At 42.5% G+C, this 21,198-nt stretch overlaps 1 protein-coding gene across 8 annotated transcripts; it reads right to left on the bottom strand.

Moving 5' to 3' along the window:
• Positions 1 to 582: 582 nt before the first annotated feature.
• Positions 583 to 21,198, bottom strand: aifm1 (apoptosis inducing factor mitochondrion associated 1). 8 transcript variants are annotated; one of them, XM_041885937.1, is made up of 22 exons: positions 20,965 to 21,198; positions 19,692 to 19,822; positions 15,002 to 15,110; positions 14,864 to 14,890; positions 13,617 to 14,108; positions 12,577 to 12,639; positions 12,390 to 12,455; positions 12,212 to 12,286; positions 12,042 to 12,110; positions 11,688 to 11,759; positions 11,149 to 11,294; positions 10,837 to 10,967; positions 10,666 to 10,756; positions 10,224 to 10,308; positions 10,021 to 10,097; positions 5,186 to 5,294; positions 3,065 to 3,172; positions 2,654 to 2,883; positions 2,274 to 2,416; positions 2,057 to 2,181; positions 1,266 to 1,459; positions 583 to 1,139 (listed from the first exon to the last, which is right to left on the bottom strand). In XM_041885937.1, exons 1-22 carry the CDS (start codon positions 21,050 to 21,052, stop codon positions 1,068 to 1,070), a joined length of 2,703 nt encoding a protein of 900 aa, XP_041741871.1. In that variant the 5' UTR covers positions 21,053 to 21,198; the 3' UTR covers positions 583 to 1,067. The 8 variants fall into 8 exon arrangements, with proteins under 8 accessions (XP_041741871.1, XP_041741873.1, XP_041741872.1 ...); XM_041885939.1 differs by lacking the exon at positions 11,688 to 11,759; XM_041885938.1 differs by lacking the exon at positions 12,390 to 12,455.

Here is a 21,198-nt window from a genome sequence, read left to right as displayed (position 1 = left end):
GTACGCTGTAGCCCACACAGGTCAGGTGCCCTCTGAGCAGGACTGCCTGTTCCCATCCACTCTGAGGAGAGCCATGGCACTTTAACCTGAGAACTCCTAGGACAGGAAGAGTCTATGTGGGAGCAGTGCAGGCAGGTGAGCAGTGATGGTTGGGAATGGATATTTTGTTCAACTAAAGCAGGGTTGCCCAACCATGTTCCTGGAGAGCTACCTTCCTGTAGGTTTTCGCTCCAACGCCAGGTGTTACTAACCTGATTCATCTTATCAACCTGCTAATTATTAGAATCAGGGTTGCTAGATTAGGGTTGGAGCAAAAACCTACAGGACGGTAGCCCCTCAGGAACAGGGTTGGGCAGTCCTGAACTAAAGGGTCTCAACATGGTAAACCATAGCAAAAGCCACTGCCTAATAGACTCCATATTTGAGCTTGTGTGATTTAATTACCAACGATGTGAAACCATGATGTTATAATACATTTCCAAGAAAACTTGTATCAAGGGACTTATGGTAGCAGTCCATATCAGAACCAGTTCCCCTAACTGAGTGATAACATCTTAGGAAATAAAAATGCAAATGGTAGGATCATTTATTAAAAAATATTTTTATTGCAGCCTAACAATATGAGCTGCTCTGATCACACTGAAAAACAACCTCCACATACCAGTATGTTGTTAGGCTTGTACACTGTCCCCTGTATTCCCGAGATGGACAATTTCACCTTGATCACAAAACGCAACAGAATAGATCTGGGGACATGGGGGCGGCTTTTATACTATATAGAATGATTAGACTGATATACATGGTGAATATTTCTACTCACTATCTTGAATAGACAATAAGAAAAAAAACACATGCATGTGATAGAAATTACAAACATGAAAATATTCCAGCGACATGAAATGTACAGAGTAAATTTGTGTCCAGAGATTCTCCCTTTTCTTTTCAAGTGCATCATCATAGTAGGGTCTGCCAAAGCCTGGCGATGACTGTGAAAGTTCAAAGCCTTTATGAGTAGTGACAGCATACGTCTCCCAGCATAGGCTCAGCCTCCCCAGAGTAGAGAAGACTCAGTCCTCGTGAATGTTGAAGAGCTTAGCCACTTCATTCAGATCGGCATGTTCCTCTCCATCTTTGATGATCTGCAAAGACAAGAATGCAAAGCAAATCAGTCTATATTTAACTCGGTTTTCAACATCACTTAAGTGACATGGAGCGGTTTGAAGAACAGAGAAAATATGCATCCTCTGATATTTGTGACAGTTCACCTTCCTTGCGACGGGCATTCTGTTGAACACGTTCCACAGGATAATGCCCACCACCACTTTGTCTCGCAGATAGAAGATCACTCCTTTCCCGTAGTCGTCCTTCTGCTGGGATACTGGAGGGGGTTCAGGGGTGGAGGAGGCTACAGGGCTACTGGCCGTCCCCTCAGTCTCACTCTCCGAACGGATTCCAGTTCCTATCAGGATAGGAAAGATGCTCAGGCTAGGTCTTCAAAACAATTGTTTTGGGGGGGGGGGTTGAAACATTTAGTTGATTTGTAAAGTACAGAGGGTCCTTCTGTAGAATCAAATCAAATAGTTTGTCACATGCTTTGTAAACAGTGAAATGCTTACTTACGGGCTCTTCCCAACAATGCAGAGAGAAAAAAACTATACCGCGAGGAATAAATACACAATGAGTAACGATAACTTCCCAATATACACGGGGTACTAGTACCGAGCTGATGTGCAAGGTAAGAGGTAGATATGTACATATAGGTAGGGGTAAAGTGACTAGGCAACAGGACAGATAATAAACAGTAGCAGCAACGTATGTTATGAGTCAAAAGAGTTCATGCAAAAAGGGTCAATGCAAATAGTTAAATAGCTACCCGGACTAACTATTTATCAGTCTTATGGCTTGGGGGTAGAAGCTGTTCAGGGTCCTGTTGCTTCCAGACTTGGTGCATCAGTACTGCTTGCCGTGCAGTAGCAGAGAGAACAGTCTATGACTTGGGTGGCTGGAGCCTGCCAATTATGTTGACTGTAAATCAGTATAATGTGGATGGTTATACCGGACTTCTCTGTGGCAGCTTTGGGGGTGTCCTTAGCAGTGGCTTTGGCAAATACTCCAACCGTTGGAAGGCTACTGTCTACTATCCCAATGGCCTCATAGCCTACATCAGGCCCCAGGTCACTCCTGTGGGACACAATAGGACATGAGATACAAGGTTAGAGGAGAGGGAGTCACTGACGACTACTGACAAGGAAACTGAATGATATGACTCGTACCAGAACATGGACTGATGCCAGTAGGGCTTATTGGCTCCCGTCATGTTCTCTCCGGCCAGCCGGCCACTCACGACTGCATGGTCATGGTGCTCCACTCGCCTGCGGCCCAGTCTAATGTCATAGAAGCATGCTGCATCACCTGCCTGTAAACAGAGGACACTAAGGATCACAATAGTTGCCTACATAGTCATGACACATCGGTAATAAATTACAATACTTTTTTTTATAGTTTCCTTGTGCTTGAGTATGAGAGTTAAGGATGCATAACTTATGAGATATGTTATCAATCTTTCAATGGGGGAGCTCTTCTTTACTAAGAATTGACCTTTCAGATGAAAATGAAGTAGCATCCGAAGACAACCACTCGAATTTGCACTTACCACCCATATATTGGACCTAGCCTGCAGTTCTGCGTTGACCCGAAAGCCCCCAAAGTCAGAGTCTACCTCCAGACCTGCTGACTTGGCCAGCTCTACACTGGGATCCAGCCCAACAGCTGCAACAATATGGTCCGTCTTCACCACGCGACCATCCTTCAGTTTGATCTCCACTCTGCCATCTTTGTAGGTGACACCTTTAACCAACGCTTCTGTGATGACCTTCACTCCCTCTGTAAAGGTGAGAGTTGAATTTCAGTATAAATAACTTCTTTAAAAATGTAACTTCTCTTTAAAAAATGTATAGGTTGGCAATGGCCGTCTCAGTCATTTCCACAGGGGAGAAGGAACTCCCATATACAGTCCATTAGTGAAACATACAAGTTATAGAGATTAAGAGGTTTCCCTCCTTACCGCTCTTGACTTTGGCTGTTGTCCAGTTGCTTAGATACTCCGGTAGCACCTTTCCCATGTTGCCCTTCTCAGGGAACATCTGGACCACCTCCAGGTCAGAATCAGCAGCTGGGAAAAGGATGGAAGACAGACAGACACCTTACAAAGGGGCATTTCACTGTGGTGAATGTTGGTTGTTGGTTCAGTCAGTGTAATTTCTCCCTTGATTCAGACAGTAGTCTTAACTTTAGGACTGTCCCCACTTTAAAAAAAATCTTGGTCGACCAAGATAGTCTGTTCTTTCAACCAATCGGCCTACATTTTACAACTTTTTCCATAGACACATCCTGTGTTTAATCAAATCAACTATATGCACTGAGCTGGTCTGATGCTTTAAACGAACAGTTAGATTAAATAACTAAGACACACAAATTACATTGAGGGACTGTGTGACTAGCCCCCGTTGTCTCCCTCTCCTCCCTGCTACAGCGACCACCACAGAACATCAACTGTGTGTATTGCGCTGTCCGTGTTGCTGAAGCTGCAACATAATTACAGTCATTTCTGACTGAAAAGTTATCTTACCGAAATCCCTAATTTGTTTAGGAAAAACATTCCCTATCGCAAGCACGTGGCCAATAGGACCTGACCTATAGCATATCATAGTCACATCAATAAAACAAACTGAACACCGTAACACAGCAAAATGGATGCAGAAAATGTGACAAATAAACTCGAAACGGGGGAATGTTTACTGGTTGCGCAGGAGGTAAAGGGGAAGTCAGATGTGTGGAACAAATTTGACTAGTTGTGGAAAATACAGGAGAGCAAGAAAAATAATGTAAGGAGAAAGCGCTGCATGCATATTATGTGAGGCAAACAGGTGCTGTTAGATTACAATATAATTTTTGACTGTTTGGAACCATGTAAACACAAATGATAAGCGTACCAGAGAGTCTGTTGTAATTTTTTTTAGTTTTTTTGTAAAGCCTTTATTACAGCAAAAACTCAAAACAGTCGCATTCATTCGTGAATGCAATTTTCGAAATGGAACGGTTTAGGCCTATTTATTGTTAATGCTAATTATTCAATGGTCTCTTAGTTATTTTATTTAAAAACAAAAAATGCTTGATTGCATTTCATATCATGAATGACTCCTATACTGTTTGATGACATTAACAATTACATTGATTGATACAGTAGCCTATATAAGTATTGAAATATGGGCCTAAGTAAGTTACATTATTAAGACTAAACAGGATGCGCTCTTAGGCCTACAGCTCGATGGTGGTTATACAAGGCTGCTATACTAAGCCTGCTAATGATAATGACATATTGATCATAATAACATTAACAATAACAATAAGGAAAAAGGTTATTATTATTATTATTATTATTATAATAAATACAAACATTCTGACAATTTGGAACAGTGTAAACAGTAAATAAATTATAAATAATACCAAGGTCTAACGAAAAAAGTGTAAAGCCTTTATTACAGCATAGCAAAGATGAAAACAGCTGAATTAGTGAAATTGTTGCGTGAGGCTTGGTGCTCAGGGAATCAGTAGGCTATGAAACAAGCACTCAAACAGGCAACAGAAGCAGGCTCTGTCTTACTTCTGTAGATATACAGTATATATGGATGATTTATAAATCAAGGCACACAACAGTTAGGCTATTGATTATAGACCTAAATAAGTTGGGGTTTCCCCTCTCCTCACTTTTCTTAGACAATTACGCAAGGGCTGTTTTCTCGTCTCCTAACTCTGCTGCTGCCGCATTGTTCTCAACACCAATATGCTGGTTAACTTTGCTATTATGCACATAGCAACATGGTCTAGGAAAAGGCGCCAATTCAACAGCGCACTGATGTGTTTCAGAATTGCAGACAGTGATCACTATCCAATGCGGGAGAAAGCGCAGTTGTTATAAAATAATATTTTATTTGTGTTGCACCATTGTATAACCATATACATTTTCAGTAGCACATGTCTTAGACTGATGGACTGTGCCATCCCCACGGCCTGCACAATGGATCAGTCCACTCAGACAGGTGTCTTGAACACCATGAAATCTCGGTCGACCAACAGCCCATACACCAAACAATCGACTAAATAACGTCAGCCCTACTTAACTTACATCTCCTGCCCAGGGCACAGGCCAGCTCACTCCCCAAGAAACCTCCTCCAATTATGGTGATGGATTTGGTGTCCCTGGAGACCTTATCCAAAGATTTGAAATCTTCAACCTAGGGATGATAGCAAAAAAGCATTTTCACAAGGTGGATTTGAATAGTAACTACAAGTATTCCCTGTCAAAAAACATACTTGCTGGCACTGTTATCTTAAAGCATAATTTATTTTGAATAATAGACATCACTACAGTTTAATGCAAAACATGACGTAACTGAGGGCTCGATTGTAACAAACCTAACGCAATGGTAAATCTAAACGCATGCGGTAGCGCTATAGGTTCAGTAGTGTCAGAAATATTTTTGCTATTTTCAGCATCACAGTTATCCGCGTTGATGTGAAAGAGCTGGGTTTTGATGAATAAACAAGTTGTGGGTGTGTTGAGACTTGGCCCCTCACTGGCCAATCAGAACGAGCTCCATGGAGATACATGTGGTTGCTTGTGTATTTACGGTCTTTTATGTATTACCTTGGAATTCCAATGTTAGTCCGTTATAGTTTGTTAATTGGCTTACAGAAAATAAATAACAAAATGTAGACCTATCTTTGCTAAATACGTTCACGTGAACCCATTTGCAGGCCACATGTTCTAAGTAATTGCATGACTTCAATTGCATTTACCCTGATATAGGGGCCAGGCCTACTGTAAATTAATTATTGATAAAGGCCTGAAAAGCGAAGGAATAATTCAAATAAAATTCTAAACAAATAGGCTGTCACACTTACAGGTACCATAATTTCTCCCTGTGGGCATATAATATTAAAACAACACAGACTATGGAGGGTTTAACACGCATCCAAACTTTTCACTGCAGTTGGACAAAGATCCAATATAAATAGCAAGGGAGAACGTCCACTTACGTTATACTGCTCCCAAATAGGCCTGTGTTTTACAGTGAGGGAAAAAAGTATTTGATCCCCTGCTGATTTTGTACGTTTGCCCACTGACAAAGAAATGATCAGTCTATAATTTTAATGGTAGGTTTATTTGAACAGTGAGAGACAGAATAACAACAACAAAAATCCAGAAAAACGCATGTTAAAAATGTTATAGATTGATTTGCATTTTAAATGAGGGAAATAAGTATTTGACCCCCTCTCAATCAGAAAGATTGCTGGCTCCCAGGTGTCTTTTATACAGGTAACGAGCTGAGATTAGGAGCACACTCTTAAAGGGAGTGCTCCTAATCTCAGCTTGATACCTGTATAAAAAAAGACACCTGTCCACAGAAGCAATCAATCAGATTCCAAACTCTCCACCATGGCCATGACCAAAGAGCTCTCCAAGGATGTCAGGGACAAGATTGTAGACCTACACAAGGCTGGAATGGGCTACAAGACCATCGCCAAGCAGCTTGATGAGAAGGTGACAACAGTTGGTGTGATTATTTGCAAATGGAAGAAACACAAAATAACTGTCAATCTCCCTCAGCCTGGGGCTCCATGCAAGATCTCACCTCCTGGAGTTGCAATGATCATGAGAACGGTGAAGAATCAGCCCAGAACTACATGGGAGGATCTTGCCAATGATCTCAAGGCAGCTGGGACCATAGTCACCAAGAAAACAATTGGTAACACACTACGCCGTGAAGGACTGAAATCCTGCAGTGCCCGCAAGGTCCCCCTGCTCAAGAAAGCACATATACATGCCCGTCTGAAGTTTGCCAATGAACATCTGAACGATTCAGAGGAGAACTGGGTGAAAGTGTTGTGGTCAGATGAGACCAAAATGGAGCTCTTTGGCATCAACTCAACTCGCCGTGTTTGGAGAAGGAGGAATGCTGCCTATGACCCCAAGAACACCATCCCCACCGTCAAACTTGGAGGTGGAAACATTATGCTTTGGGGGTGTTTTTCTGCTAAGGGGACAGGACAACTTCACCGCATCAAAGGGACGATGGACGGGGCCATGTGCCGTCAAATCTTGGGTGAGAACCTCCTTCCCCTAGCCAGGGCATTGAAAATGGGTCGTGGATGGTTATTCCAGCATGACAATGACCCAAAACACACGGCCAAGGCAACAAAGGAGTGGCTCAAGAAGAAGCACATTAAGGTCCTGGAGTGGCCTAGCCAGTCTCCAGACCTTAATCCCATAGAAAATCTGTGGAGGGAGCTGAAGGTTTGAGTTGCCAAATGTCAGCCTCGAAACCTTCATGACTTGGAGAAGATCTGCAAAGAGGAGTGGGACAAAATCCCTCCTGAGATGTGTGCAAACCTGGTGGCCAACTACAAGAAACATCTGACCTCTGTGATTGCCAACAAGGGTTTTGCCACCAAGTACTAAATCATGTTTTGCAGAGGGGTCAAATACTTATTTCCCTCATTAAAATGCAAATCAATTGATAACATTTTTGACATGCGTTTTTCTGGATTTTTGTTGTTGTTATTCTGTCTCTCACTGTTCAAATAAACCTACCATTAAAATTATAGACGGATTATTTCTTTGTCAGTGGGCAAACGTACAAAATCAGCAGGGGATCAAATACTTTTTTCCCCTCACTGTATGAACATAATCGGAACCATTTCACAGGTCAGATCGCATTCACACATGTCCAGAAGTTGCATTGCAAGCGCGCCACGTTGTCAACATAAAACCAGGAAGGTAAATCCTTCTAACAAGTTTGGTTGTAATAAAATGTAACGAAAAACAATGTTTATTTTTTAATGTAATGATATCATAAAAATGGCCAGGATAAAAAAGACAGGCATTGCTGTCGAACCAGCCTTCGCTATAGTATGCCTAAGGAAGGGCTTGGGATTTTAACATATGAAACGGAAAACAAGCCATTTTTACAGGTTACAGATAACTTCTATATACATGAGGTTCACCGGTATTCACCGAGGTTCTCATCTCTTTTTTAAATTAAAAACATACAATCTACTTGCAGTGAAGCCGCTCAACATTTACATTACACTCAGTCATCTAACAGACTCCCATCCAGAGCGACCCACAGAAGCAACCAGGGTCAACGCCCTGCTCAAGGGCACGTCGACAGATCTCCCACAAGGTCAAAAACGGGAACCAGAACCAGCGAACTATCTGCCACCGGCCCAAGCTCCCAACCGCCAGGCCACCAGCACAGTTCCCCGACAGCTGCCCCGCAACCATCCGAGACCACCCCCGAAAAAATAATTTGTCAAATTAAATATTTCCATTCCCCACCCCCAAGACACCCGCCGCCAATGCACCAACAAAATTAACAAAAGAGAAAAACAAAGGAAAACAATGCAAAAACAGAAGACATCAAGGACACCAAAAATCATAACAGCAAGGCCAACTGAATGTTTGAGTGCATGTATGGCACTATTTACGTGTGTGTGTCCGTGTATGTGCACGTTTGAATGAGAATGTGTGTGTATTTGCATGTGTACAAACACCTGCGCGGCATCAGCCTCAGGCAAACAGGCATTCGCTGTAACAACGTTGCCCCTCAGTGTCATTCAAACTTCCTTTTTGTTATATTTTGGCTTTATTTTTTTACTTTTATATATTTGACCATCATTCTATCCCCCGCCCAGCAACTCCACTCCCACATCCCAACCCTCAGCCCATCCCAGCTGGCCACCCTCGTCGGATTTCTACGCACCATACATATTTCAACTATGCTGTGATGTTTAACATACAATTTGAATCTATTTAATCGAATAGAATCCACAGATTGCGAGTTGAAGATAAATACTTTTACTAAGAGTATGTATATTAGTAATTGAATGACCAGGTCTCTCCAGATCTCCCAACAATGCTATTTCTAGGGTCAATATTAGATTAATGTTATGCTTTTTCAGCCATTCCTGAACCGGGGACCAGAAACAGGCTACCTGAGGGCAATACCAAAACAAATGATCTATTGATTCTGTATCCTCACAACAAAATCTGCAGAGCTGCGATGATTGTATGCCCCAAATATTCAACATTTTGTTGGTGGCAAGAATTCTGTACAATAATTTTAGCTGAAAAGCACGTAGTCTTGAATCTTGCATCATATTTTTATATATCAACTCATACACACTGTACCATGGAATCGGTACATCACACATCTCATCTCGTTTCATGATGGACATGTATACTGCATCATGGAGGGTTTTATGCACGTCCAAAACGGGACCTGCATGACTAAAATGATGTGGGCCTGCCTACAATGCATAGATAAAAAGGGAACGTCAGCTCAGTTTTACTCCTCTCAAACTTGATATTTTAATAAAGCTTTGGTGATTAAGATTTATTTCCAAGCGGTCTCAGGAGCCAAACCCTTTATCGACAGTCTTGACTACTTCGCGATTGAATTGGGCAGACAAAAAAAAAGCCTTTCTCGCTGCCTGAAATTAGCACTTTGGATCATGTTTTTAAGGACACCGCAAATATTTCCACTCCGCCCATCTGAGCGCAAGCGAGCTGATATAAGACAGGTACATTTCCGAACCTGGCTTTAGGGCTGGAAAATGCCAGTGCGCCAGTTTTTACATGACGAAATTGCAAACTAACGTGCGTTTGACACTAGCGCCGCCTTAACTCCAGCCCGAAAATAGAGCCACCAGATAGCGTCAATCAAGCACAAAGGCTCCCCCTGGTGGCTCTCCTTACGGATAGAACATGTCGAAGTTATGCCGTGCAGTCCCTGAAGATGACTAAAATAATAGCCCCTACCGAACATTGTAAAGGACCTAGTTTCAGCATGTTACGTTGTCATGTCAGCGGTACCAAACACCAAATTAATGAATGACCGTCTTCTGGCTACTGCCCACACCTTTCAAAACATCTGATTCTGAAGGCAATGTGTTTACCTTTCTAAACAGTGTAGTCCTCTTTGTCACCTCTTCTCCGGCTCTCTCAATCACTTGCAGATTCCTTGGGACTCCACCTTAAGAAAGAAAGCTCAAATTAATTGCTGCTCAGTGTACAAGTCCTAGCCTGTTGTGAATGTCGCACCCAACTCAGCAGCTAAACTGGATGTGCTCCATAAGATGGATTTATCATCATGGCTTACCTGTGGCAATCAGGCACTTATCATAGGAGATCTCTGTGTTGTCACTCAGTGTCACTTTGTTCCCCCTCACGTCCATGTGCACCACCTGAAGAAGATTGGGGAAGGTTTGATAAAAAATTGATATTACGACAACGTACTCACAGATTATTCTTCATGAGGTTGGGTGCTGGATTCTCTTAGTAAAATACATTGAGTGAAATGGACAGCACTCTAAGGATACACTTTAATAATTCATTCACCAATAAATTAATTATTGAAGATTATCCTTGGATGCTGTCCATTGCATTCTCCAAGAAGGTTTGATAAATCCTTTTACTAAATCGGAATAAGTACTGTTTGGAAAAAGATGGTATAACTAATTAAATGTAAGCAAATTCTTCAATTATATAGAAAATAACTCAAGACCAGAATGCTTTGCTATAAAAAACAAAAAGCACCAAACCTTTTTCCCAGTGAGCACAGCCACTCCTCCATTCTCCACTTTCTCCAAATCCTGAGGACTGACATAGAATGAGGGAGGCTGGAAGTAGATGCTGAAAACCAGAAATAAACATGCATTAATATAGGAATATTGCATATGATGACTGTTCTGTAAACGTGTGCACACACACACCTTCTCTCCTTGCCGTTCCACTGTTTGAAGCGCAGGGTGTCAACCACACTGGGGTCATCAGAGAACCACAGCTCCTTGGAGAGAGGAGGCCTCATGTACGGAAGGTCTGGTTCATCAGTGATAATCAATACCTGTGGACAGATATCAAAACAAAAATATATTTTGGGTAAAGTGCTAAAATAGATTAGTCATGTCTAAAGAAATCAACATGAGGTATTCTGCGAAACCTAAACCATGAGCCTACTTATCATAACACTGCTTGCTAAGTTCTTGGTGACTCCATAGATCAACAACAGAGAGAAGCCCACTAACCCTGGCTCCTGGGTCCCTGGCCCTGATGGAGCGTGCTGCAGCAAAGGAGGCCGTGCCTCCGCCAATCAAGAGGTATGGGGCGTGTGATGGAAACTCAGGGGTAGGTGCAGGGACCTCGGCAGGTGCAACAGTTGCAGGTTCCGCAGCTGGGACAGCAAAGAGGTAAAATCACTGTCTCATCTGACACTGTGGACTCAGAGGTAGACCCCAAGCATGCTGCATCCTGCTGTACAGTGGAAAACCTCTAGTCTAAAAACACCAGAACCATGTGTAGGAGATTATCGTTTAGCTGTACAATGATGACCATTGCACAAGTAACCTTAAAAACAAAAAGTAAATTGTTATCCATCCATGTGTGAGAGCTTTATCACTTAGCATAACCAGGACCCAAACATAGACCACAAGTAACCTTAACAGGGAAGGAGAAAATGAAATCAAGGTAACCATCAACTGTAGTAACCGTATCGTGTTTACAGGAAAAACCATAGTGCTGTGTTGTCTGTCTGCCCCCTCCAGCAGAGGCTGGACTCAGGTCTTACCACTCTCCGTCTCAGTCGTAGTTTGCGGCGCCGCTGTTTCTGCAGGAAGGCATTCTGCTATTGGTGTTGATTCTGTTAGTATAACCGAAGTGTTAGGCAAATTGGGGGAAAAAAATCTGAAAATCAATTTTGATCATTGAAAATATGGGATTATTTTCCCATGCACTGGTCTGAGTGTTTACCACTCTCCACAACGGGAGCAGGAGGCTCTTCTGTAACCTCTACGGGGGACGGTTCCACTAAAGGTTCTGTTTAGCACAATGGCATATTTAAAATTTAACTGCCTATTCATTAGGCTAGTAGCGACTTCACACTTACAAAAAAAACGTAATCTTCATTGGCCAAAGCTCTTACCACTCGGAGCTGGTGAACTTGGCTGCTCCACTGCTTCTTCTGAGACAGAATCAGCTACAGGTGCTGCTTCTGTTAGCATGGGTCCATAGTTATTTAATGTTTTATAAACTCTCTCCATTTCCACTAAAATAAAGATGAAAAAGTATTTCTTCCATAAAGTCAGATCTTACCACTCTCAACTACTGGCTCAGCAGCAGGCGTCTCTACTGATTTTTCAGGAGCTGGTTCTACCACCGGTTCAGGTGCTGTTGGGGGTAATCCATAGTCCATGATTATAGGGTGAACTCCACATAAAAAACCTATGGGAGTGGAGGGCCTGCTTTCTTCGTCCATGCAACCATGCCTTACCAATCTCAACCTCTGGTGTGGCGGGAGGATCCTCTGGTTCCACTGCAGCAACTTCAGGGGACACTTCTGTGTATTTTACCAACATTCTTTTAAAAAGCTTCTGGGGGGGGTCTATAATACTTACAGGCCAAGCATTGATTCGACTCAAATGGGGAGTTTACTAGCAACTTTTAGCTATCACCCTCACCTTCGACAATAGGGGTTACTTCCGGAGTTTCCGCAGGAGCATCTTCCGTAACAGGAGTAATCTCTGTTAGTAGGCATGACCGTAAAGGTTGAGGGGAGTGGTAGAAAAACAGAATGCTTGAAAACGTGCTGCACTGGTTTTAGCTCTTCTCCATTTGATATGATGTAGGCAGCTCAAAGGACTTTATAGAGGAGTTAACTGTAAAGGTGGGATCTACCTCCCTCAATTAGCAGAACCAGAACATTAAGGCAAAACATATTGCAATAACACACAAAAAATTCAGTTGAAACAATATGCAATAAAAAAACAGAACATTCCCATAACATCCAATAGTTATAACGGGAAAAGATGCAGAGATAGGAAAGGCTGTTGTGTTAGTCAAGATTTTAAACTAATTAAAATCAAACTTAAAGTTTGATTGACACAGAAAATGTGAGACAGGAGATCCATTCACAATCATGGACCTGTGGGCTAGGTATTCCGTCAACCAACAGACATCCATAGATAGCCGACAAACGCCAATGACTATGCCCCCACCAACCTGTCCCATCCAATTGTTACATTCAATTATCCCATCCTAGCTATACATTTGAAATAGTACACATTACATTCAAGGACATGGTATGGCGGGGCATGAGTGGAGTTCCACAATACATGTGCTGTCACAAAACAAGGTCAGATGAGTACCGTACACATTGTACCCAGACAGTTGATCCAAGTTTGAGAAGACAAAAAAAAACTTGCAGAATAGGAACAAAGTAGAGATAACAAACTGTGACAACAGGGAAATGTGCTGAAGGGAGGTGAGCCACTTGAAGAGGGCGTTAAAACAGAGAAACAGTCACATGCCACAGATAGAACAGGAGGTTAGACCCGAAACTGGCCCCATGCAACACTCAGGACATGCAACTAGATAAGCCAGTTCTCAGTCTCTGAACTTAAGCACCTCTATACACATAATGGGGTGTGAATGCTTTTGGAAGTTCCAGACATGTGACGGAGGTATATATGTATATGAATAGCTATATAATCTATAGAACCTGTAGATAGTTCTGTTGTTTCACAGGGGGCTGGTTCCTCTGGAGGTGGGGAGCTCTCCTCCATAGCTGAAAGCGGGGCTTCGCTCTCAGCTGCTATTGGCTCAGAGCTCTCCTCGCTCTCAGCTGCTATAGGCTCAGAGCTCTCCTCGCTCTCAGCTGCTATAGGCTCAGAGCTCTCCTCGCTCTCAGCTGCTATAGGCTCAGAGCTCTCCTCGCTCTCAGCTGCTATAGGCTCAGAGCTCTCCTCGCTCTCAGCTGCAACAGGCTCAGAGCTCTCCTCGCTCTCAGCTGCTATAGGTTCAGAGCGCGCCTCGCTCTCAGCTGCTACAGGCCCAGAGCTCTCCTCGCTCTCAGCTGCTATAGGTTCAGAGCTCGCCTCGCTCTCAGCTGCTACAGGCTCAGAGCTCGCCTGGCTCTCAGCTGCTATAGGTTCAGAGCTCTCCTCGCTCTCAGCTGCTATAGGTTCAGAGCCAGAACCCTCCTCAGAGGTCTCTTCATGGTGAGAGATCACATGCAAAATCAACATATATTAGTAGCTAAAGGCCTTCTACACTGCTCCAACAGCTAAGGGCCGTATGATTGACCAAACGTGGCTAGGTTGAACAAATAGAAAGCAGAAGCATGGTAGGTTGGTAGACAAAACTATAGTTTTCATGTGTTAGCTTTACTTTTACTATTTACAAACTATTAATAACAGCGGAATTAGTGCTGCATACAGAAGTGACATTGGTGTGATGCCAGGGGTAACTGCATTGAAGTATTCATGTTTTCAGTGAAATGTTGCTATGCCCACCAAACTTAAAAATCTGAAAAGTCACAAATAAAAAAATAAAGAACCATGTAAATTAAAACATATCCAAACATAAGCACCCATGCCCCCTAGTGGTGCTTTTCCAGAATTCTACAATAAACGTCTAAATATAAAATATATAGGCTTATGTGTTTTTCATCTTTAAAAAAGTCATCAAATAATCCTTTATTCTAGGGTTTGAACACTGGTTTATACCATTTCTCAAAAATAGGCTCAATGCCTAGCAAGAACCCACAGGGTCAAATTTAACAACAATCTTGCTTTCATCTGGACTACACAACATAATTCAGCCTTTTAAGAGTCTTACTTGACTACTAATGTTATACCATGATGCACATTGTTACATAAAACACAATATAGATATGTTAATGTATGACATTGCCATGAATAGGGGTTGGAGACAGGATTGTTATCCGCAAGCAACTAAAATTCTCACCTTCTGGAGTTTCAGCAGCTTGTTCGCCTGAAAGACAAGATATACACCACAAGGGTAATTTTGTTAAACTGTAAAGACAAAAAAAATGCAGATGTAATTTCAGACTGCCAACGTGTGTTATGAATCACACGTTCTCACCTGGGGCCTCTGTGATTGGTTGTGCTGGGACTACCTTATTTGGTCTGGAAGCAATTTCATCAATTCGTTCCTGATATCGCTCTTTGTCTTCTTTGATGGTGCGGTAAGCCTGTGAAGATACAAAACATTACATCTTTAAACCTCTTTTCAGGGATTTTTCTGCCATTTAAATCCTTGGGCGGGCCACCTAAGCGTTTTTTCAGGACACCTAAGTCCAAACAGTGTAAAAACAAATTAGTTTTTGTGATGGAAAAACACTTTCAGTGTAAACTTAAACAACTAAAACCAGATATAAAGTATGTAGAAATTATAATGGACCCTTTATATTTTTCTTTAAATATAATCTTTGAGAACTAACAATCACCAAAATAAAACCTAGACAGTCAGTGAGAATTGAAAATTCCAAAAACAATTAATCTAGCAGTATTGATTTTGTTATTATGTTTGAGCAAAAGAACAGCATTAGCCATAGCAAAATGTATAGAATTGCAGGAAATTAGCTTTAAAACAGCACAAAGTTCTCTCAGCACCATGGAGAAATGTGTAGAATTGTAGGAAACTGGCTTAAAAATGCAAAAAGTGTAAAAACAAATTAGGAGCATCAAAAGTCGTGCTATAAATTCTCAGACAACACAAAAATTCATTGATGCCCTTCCAGACTCCTTCTGCCTACCCAAGGACGTCAGAGGACAAAAATCAGTTAACCACTTAACTGAGGAACTCAATTTAACCTTGCGCAATACCCTAGATGCAGTTGCACCCCTAAAAACGAAAAACATTTGTCATAAGAAACTAGCTCCCTGGTATACAGAAAATACCCGAGCTTTGAAGCAAGCTTCCAGGAAATTGGAACGGAAATGGCGCCACACCAAACTGGAAGTCTTCCGACTAGCTTGGAAAGACAGTACCGTGCAGTACCGAAGAGCCCTCACTGCTGCTCGATCATCCTACTTTTCCAAATTAATCGAGGAAAATAAGAACAATCCAAAATTTCTTTTTGATACTGTTGCAAAGCTAACTAAAAAGCAGCATTCCCCAAGAGAGGATGGTTTTCACTTCAGCAGTGATAAATTCATGAACTTCTTTGAGGAAAAGATCATGACCATTAGAAAGCAAATTACGGACTCCTCTTTGAATCTGCGTATTCCTCCAGGGCTTAGCTGTCCTGGATCTGCACAGCTCTGCGAGGGCCTGGGATCGGGAGAGACACTTAAGTGTTTTAGTACTATATCTCTTGACACAATGATGAAAATAATCATGGCCTCTAAACCTTCAAGCTGCATACTGGATCCTATTCCTACTAAACTGCTGAAGGAGCTGCTTCCTGTGCTTGGCCCTCCTATGTTGAACATAATAAACAGCTCTCTATCCACCGGATGTGTACCAAACTCACTAAAAGTGGCAGTGATAAAGCCTCTCTTGAAAAAGCCAAACCTTGACCCGGAAAATATAAAAAACTATCGGCCTATATCGAATCTTCCATTCCTCTCAAAAATTTTAGAAAAAGCTGTTGCGCAGCAACTCACTGCCTTTCTGAAGACAAACAATGTATACGAAATGCTTCAGTCTGGTTTTTAGACCCCATCATAGCACTGAGACTGCACTTGTGAAGGTGGTAAATGACCTTTTAATGGCGTCAGACCGAGGCTCTGCATCTGTCCTCGTGCTACTAGACCTTAGTGCTGCCTTTGACACCATCGATCACCACATTCTTTTGGAGAGACTGGAAACCCAAATTGGTCTACACGGACAAGTTCTGGCCTGGTTTAGATCCTACCTGTCGGAAAGATATCAGTTTGTCTCTGTGAATGGTCTGTCCTCCGACAAATCAACTGTACATTTCGGTGTTCCTCAAGGTTCCGTTTTAGGACCACTATTGTTTTCACTATATATTTTACCTCTTGGGGATGTTATTCGAAAACATAATGTTAACTTTCACTGCTATGCGGATGACACACAGCTGTACATTTCAATGAAGCATGGTGAAGCCCCAAAATTGCCCTCGCTAGAAGCCTGTGTTTCAGACATAAGGAAGTGGATGGCTGAAAACTTTTTTACTTTTAAACTCGGACAAAACAGAGATGCTTGTACTAGGTCCCAAGAAACAAAGAGATCTTCTGTTAAATCTGACAATTCATCTTGATGGTTGTAAAGTCGTCTCAAATAAAACTGTGAAGGACCTAGGCGTTACTCTTGACCCTGATCTCTCTTTTGACTAACATATCAAGACTGTTTCAAGGACAGCTTTTTTCCATCTACGTAACATTGCAAAAATCAGAAATTTTCTGTCCAAAAATGATGCAGAAAAATTAATCCATGCATTTGTTACTTCTAGATTAGACTACTGCAATGCTCTATTTTCCGGCTACCCGGATAAAGCACTAAATAAACTTCAGTTAGTGCTAAATACGGCTGCTAGAATCCTGACTAGAACCAAGAAATTTGATCATATTACTCCAGTGCTAGCTTCCCTACACTGGCTTCCTGTTAAGGCAAGGGCTGATTTCAAGGTTTTACTGTTAACCTATAAAGCGTTACATGGGCTTGCTCCTACCTATCTTTCCGAGTTGGCCCTGCCGTACATACCAATACGTACGCTACGGTCACAAGACGCAGGCCTCCTAATTGTCCCTAGAATTTCTAAGCAAACAGCGGGAGGCAGGGCTTTCTCCTATAGATCTCCATTTTTATGGAACAGTCTGCCTACCCATGTGAGAGACGCAGACTCGGTCTCAACCTTTAAGTCTTTACTGAAGACTTATCTCTTCAGTAGGTCATATGATTGAGTGTAGTCTGGCCCAGGAGTGTGAAGGTGAACGGAAAGGCTGGAGCAACGAACAGCCCTTGCTGTCTCTGCCGGGCCGGTTCCCCTCTCCACTGGGGTTCTCTGCCTCTAACCCTGTTGCAGGGGCTGAGTCACTGGCTTGCTGGTGCTCTTTCATGCCGTCCCTGGGAGGGGTGCGTCACTTGAGTGGGTTGAGTTACTGACGTGATCTTCCTGTCTGGGTTGGCGCCCCCCCTTGGTTTGTGCTGTGGTGGAGACCTCTGTGGGCTATACTCGGCCTTGTCTCAGGATTGTAAGTTGGTGGTTGGGGATATCCCTCTAGTGGTGCGGGGGCTGTGCTTTGGCGGAGTGGGTGGGGTTATATCCTTCCTGTTTGGCCCTGTCCGGGGTTTCTTCGGATGGGGCCACAGTGTCTCCGGACCGCTCCTGTCTCAGCCTCCAGTATTTATGCTGCAGTAGTTTATGTGTCGGGGGCTGGGGTTAGTTGGTTATACCTGGAGTACTTCTCCTGTCTTATCCAGTGTCCTGTGTGAATTTAAGTATGCTCTCTCTAATTCTCTCTGCTCTCTTTCTCTCTGAGAACCTGAGCCCTAGGACCATACGTCAGGACTACCGGGCATGATGACACCTTGCTGTCCCCAGTCCGCCTGGCCTTGCTGCTATTCCAGTTTCAACTGTTCTGCCTGCGGCTACGAAACCCCCTACCTGTCCCAGACCTGCTGTTTTCAACTCTAAATGATCGGCTATGAAAAGCCAACTGAGAGACCTGAGCCCTAGGACCATACGTCGGGACTACCGGCCGTGGTGACTCCTTGCTGTCCCCAGTCCGCCTGGCCTTGCTGCTATTCCAGTTTAAACTGTTCTGCCTGCGGTTATGGAACCCCTACCTGTCCCAGACCTGCTGTTTTAAACTCTAATGATCGGCTATGAAAAGCCAACTGAGATTTATTCCTGATTATTATTTGACCATGCTTGTCACTTATGAACATTTTTGAACATCTTGGCATGGTTCTGTTATAATCTCCACCCGGCACAGCCAGAAGAGGACTGGCCACCCCTCATAGCCTGGTTCCTCTCTAGGTTTCTTCCTAGGTTTTGCCTTTCTAGGGAGTTTTTCCTAGCCACCGTGCTTCTACACCTGCATTACTAGCTGTTTGGGGTTTTAGGCTGGGTTTCTGTACAGCACTTCGAGATATTAGCTGATGTAAGAAGGGCTATATAAAATAAAATTGATTGATTGATTGATTGAAAAATGTTTCTACAATCGCCAAGATGGAGGCATCTAAAATGTTCTCTAAAATGCAGCCGCGCTGACGGGCCCGACCACGCCCACCACCTAAGCCCCTTTTTGATTCAGAAAAAAAAAAACTTGCTTTTTGAACTCACTTGAATCTTAAATAACTACATTTGCCAGGTAGAAAACCAGAAGGTCCAACATACAGTATTTAAAGGCCTCTGGCAAAATACATAATGAATGGGTGAATGAGGCAAGAGGGCAATGACAACAACTGTTCAATTCCATTGAATAAATTCATACATAAATCATTAATAGGGTGACCCACACAGTTATGGCCTGGCCAAAACCCAGAAGACATCAAATGCAGACCAGACTTGAAATAGCACCTTACAGTTTGAAGCCCTGATGACATTTTGACTGTACTAAAACAGTCATCAGCTACAAAGGTCAACGACCTATGGTGTCCAATATATTTGCCTGACTTGTTTAGTTATATTTAAGCTAGCCTATAGCACTAACCACGTAACAGAACACTTTCACAACAAAGCATGATTCACAGTATTACAATCAAAATCCTTTTCATTCACATTGTGATTAGACAAAAGTATAATGCACTGAAACTAGAGTGTGCATAACTGAAAGAAATGGGCAGGATATTTATTACTTACATAAAATCCTCCCCCTACACAGGTTGCTCCAAATAGGAGGTAGTACAAGTTGTTGTCCCCTCCACTCCCTGGAGCTCCTGAGGACATGTGGGCCTGTGGAACCAGTGTAAGTCTTCTCTCATTGTTCAACACTGAAATGAATCAAGGTGTGTGTTAAGTACTGGGCTGGAGCAAAAGCCTGTACATACAGTAGCTGTCCTTGACTAGAGTTGAGGACTCCTGCTGTAGTGTTTTCCATTAGCCTAACTCAAGTAGTACATTACCTTTGAGTGGATTAATGGTTATAAAGTAAACATAAATAGCCTGCATGTGACAAGTGATGACACTAGTCAATTCTGGTGATTTCATAAAGGTATTTAACATATCAGATGAATCTGTTCTTTGTCTCACCATCTCAATAAGACCTTATCTGCAAAGATAACCTGACTGGCTGATAATGATGCATGGCTCAATCATACTAATACTTCCTAAAATACATATACACCCGATGGATGATCCAGTTTGATATTATAAACAGTTGGAAAGAAATGTTATGTGTATATGCACCCGTGACCGTGTTACAAGCTCAGCCCACAAGTTATATAATTCATTCGAATAGCGCCAAAATGTGATAAAAAAAATAACTGAAGTTTCAAGTTCACATCTATTTCAGCTGACTTACTGGACTTTTTTCCTACAACATTTTCTGTAACGATGGTCCAATGAGGTTGAGATGACGGTGCCCACCACGTAGCAACGGTGGACATACTTTCTAGCAACGACCTTGGCGGAATACATGACCATGGGGGAGGTTGCACGACAACAGTTATTATATGACAGGGCCACGTCTGTTTAAATGCGATAATATTTTATCTTAGTTAACAGACAGATCTTTATGTTTCATTACCCACCAAGTGAAGTGAGCCAGCTGACTACTGCTAGTTAATATAACGTTAGTAACTAGCTAGCTAACGTTAGCTGACTGTTTAGTTAGTTAGCTAGCTAACTAACAGTAGCTAACTATCCGAATCTGTAGTTAGTGCATATTGCTGCACATTACATGTCTAACGTTACTGGCTAGCTAACCTAGCTAAGTTACCAGACTGAAGTAGTTAATGTTTGACTTGGGGTGTACAGTTTAATAATATATAGCTATATTTTGGATATGTATTGCTTGTTAGCCTACCCAACCGGCTAACAACTGCACAGTTTCAAAGTTGCACTGGCTATCCAGGGCCCACCAAGCTGCTAACGTTAATTAGCTACGTTAATTAACGTTAGCAATTTTACTTACCTGCTCCCCTTGCATTTTGCAGGCACAAAGTTGAAGAGGCTCTGGCGAGTGGAGCGAACTTCTTCCACAGGTTTTTACACGTCCACATTGTGACACCACTGTGTTGTGAGTTCACGATCGATAAAGAAACCGCTAGCTACAAGCTAGATCTACAACACTGTCCTTGCACGCTTTTGCCAGACTTCTCGTTTAACTAGCTAGTACCACAGGAATAATTAGAACGGCTAGTACTAG

This window comes from Coregonus clupeaformis, chromosome 9, assembly GCF_020615455.1.
Source record: "Coregonus clupeaformis isolate EN_2021a chromosome 9, ASM2061545v1, whole genome shotgun sequence".
NCBI lineage: Eukaryota > Metazoa > Chordata > Actinopteri > Salmoniformes > Salmonidae > Coregonus > Coregonus clupeaformis.
The sequence above is the reverse complement of the archived record's forward strand: the minus strand, read 5'-3'. Positions and strand labels throughout refer to the sequence as shown.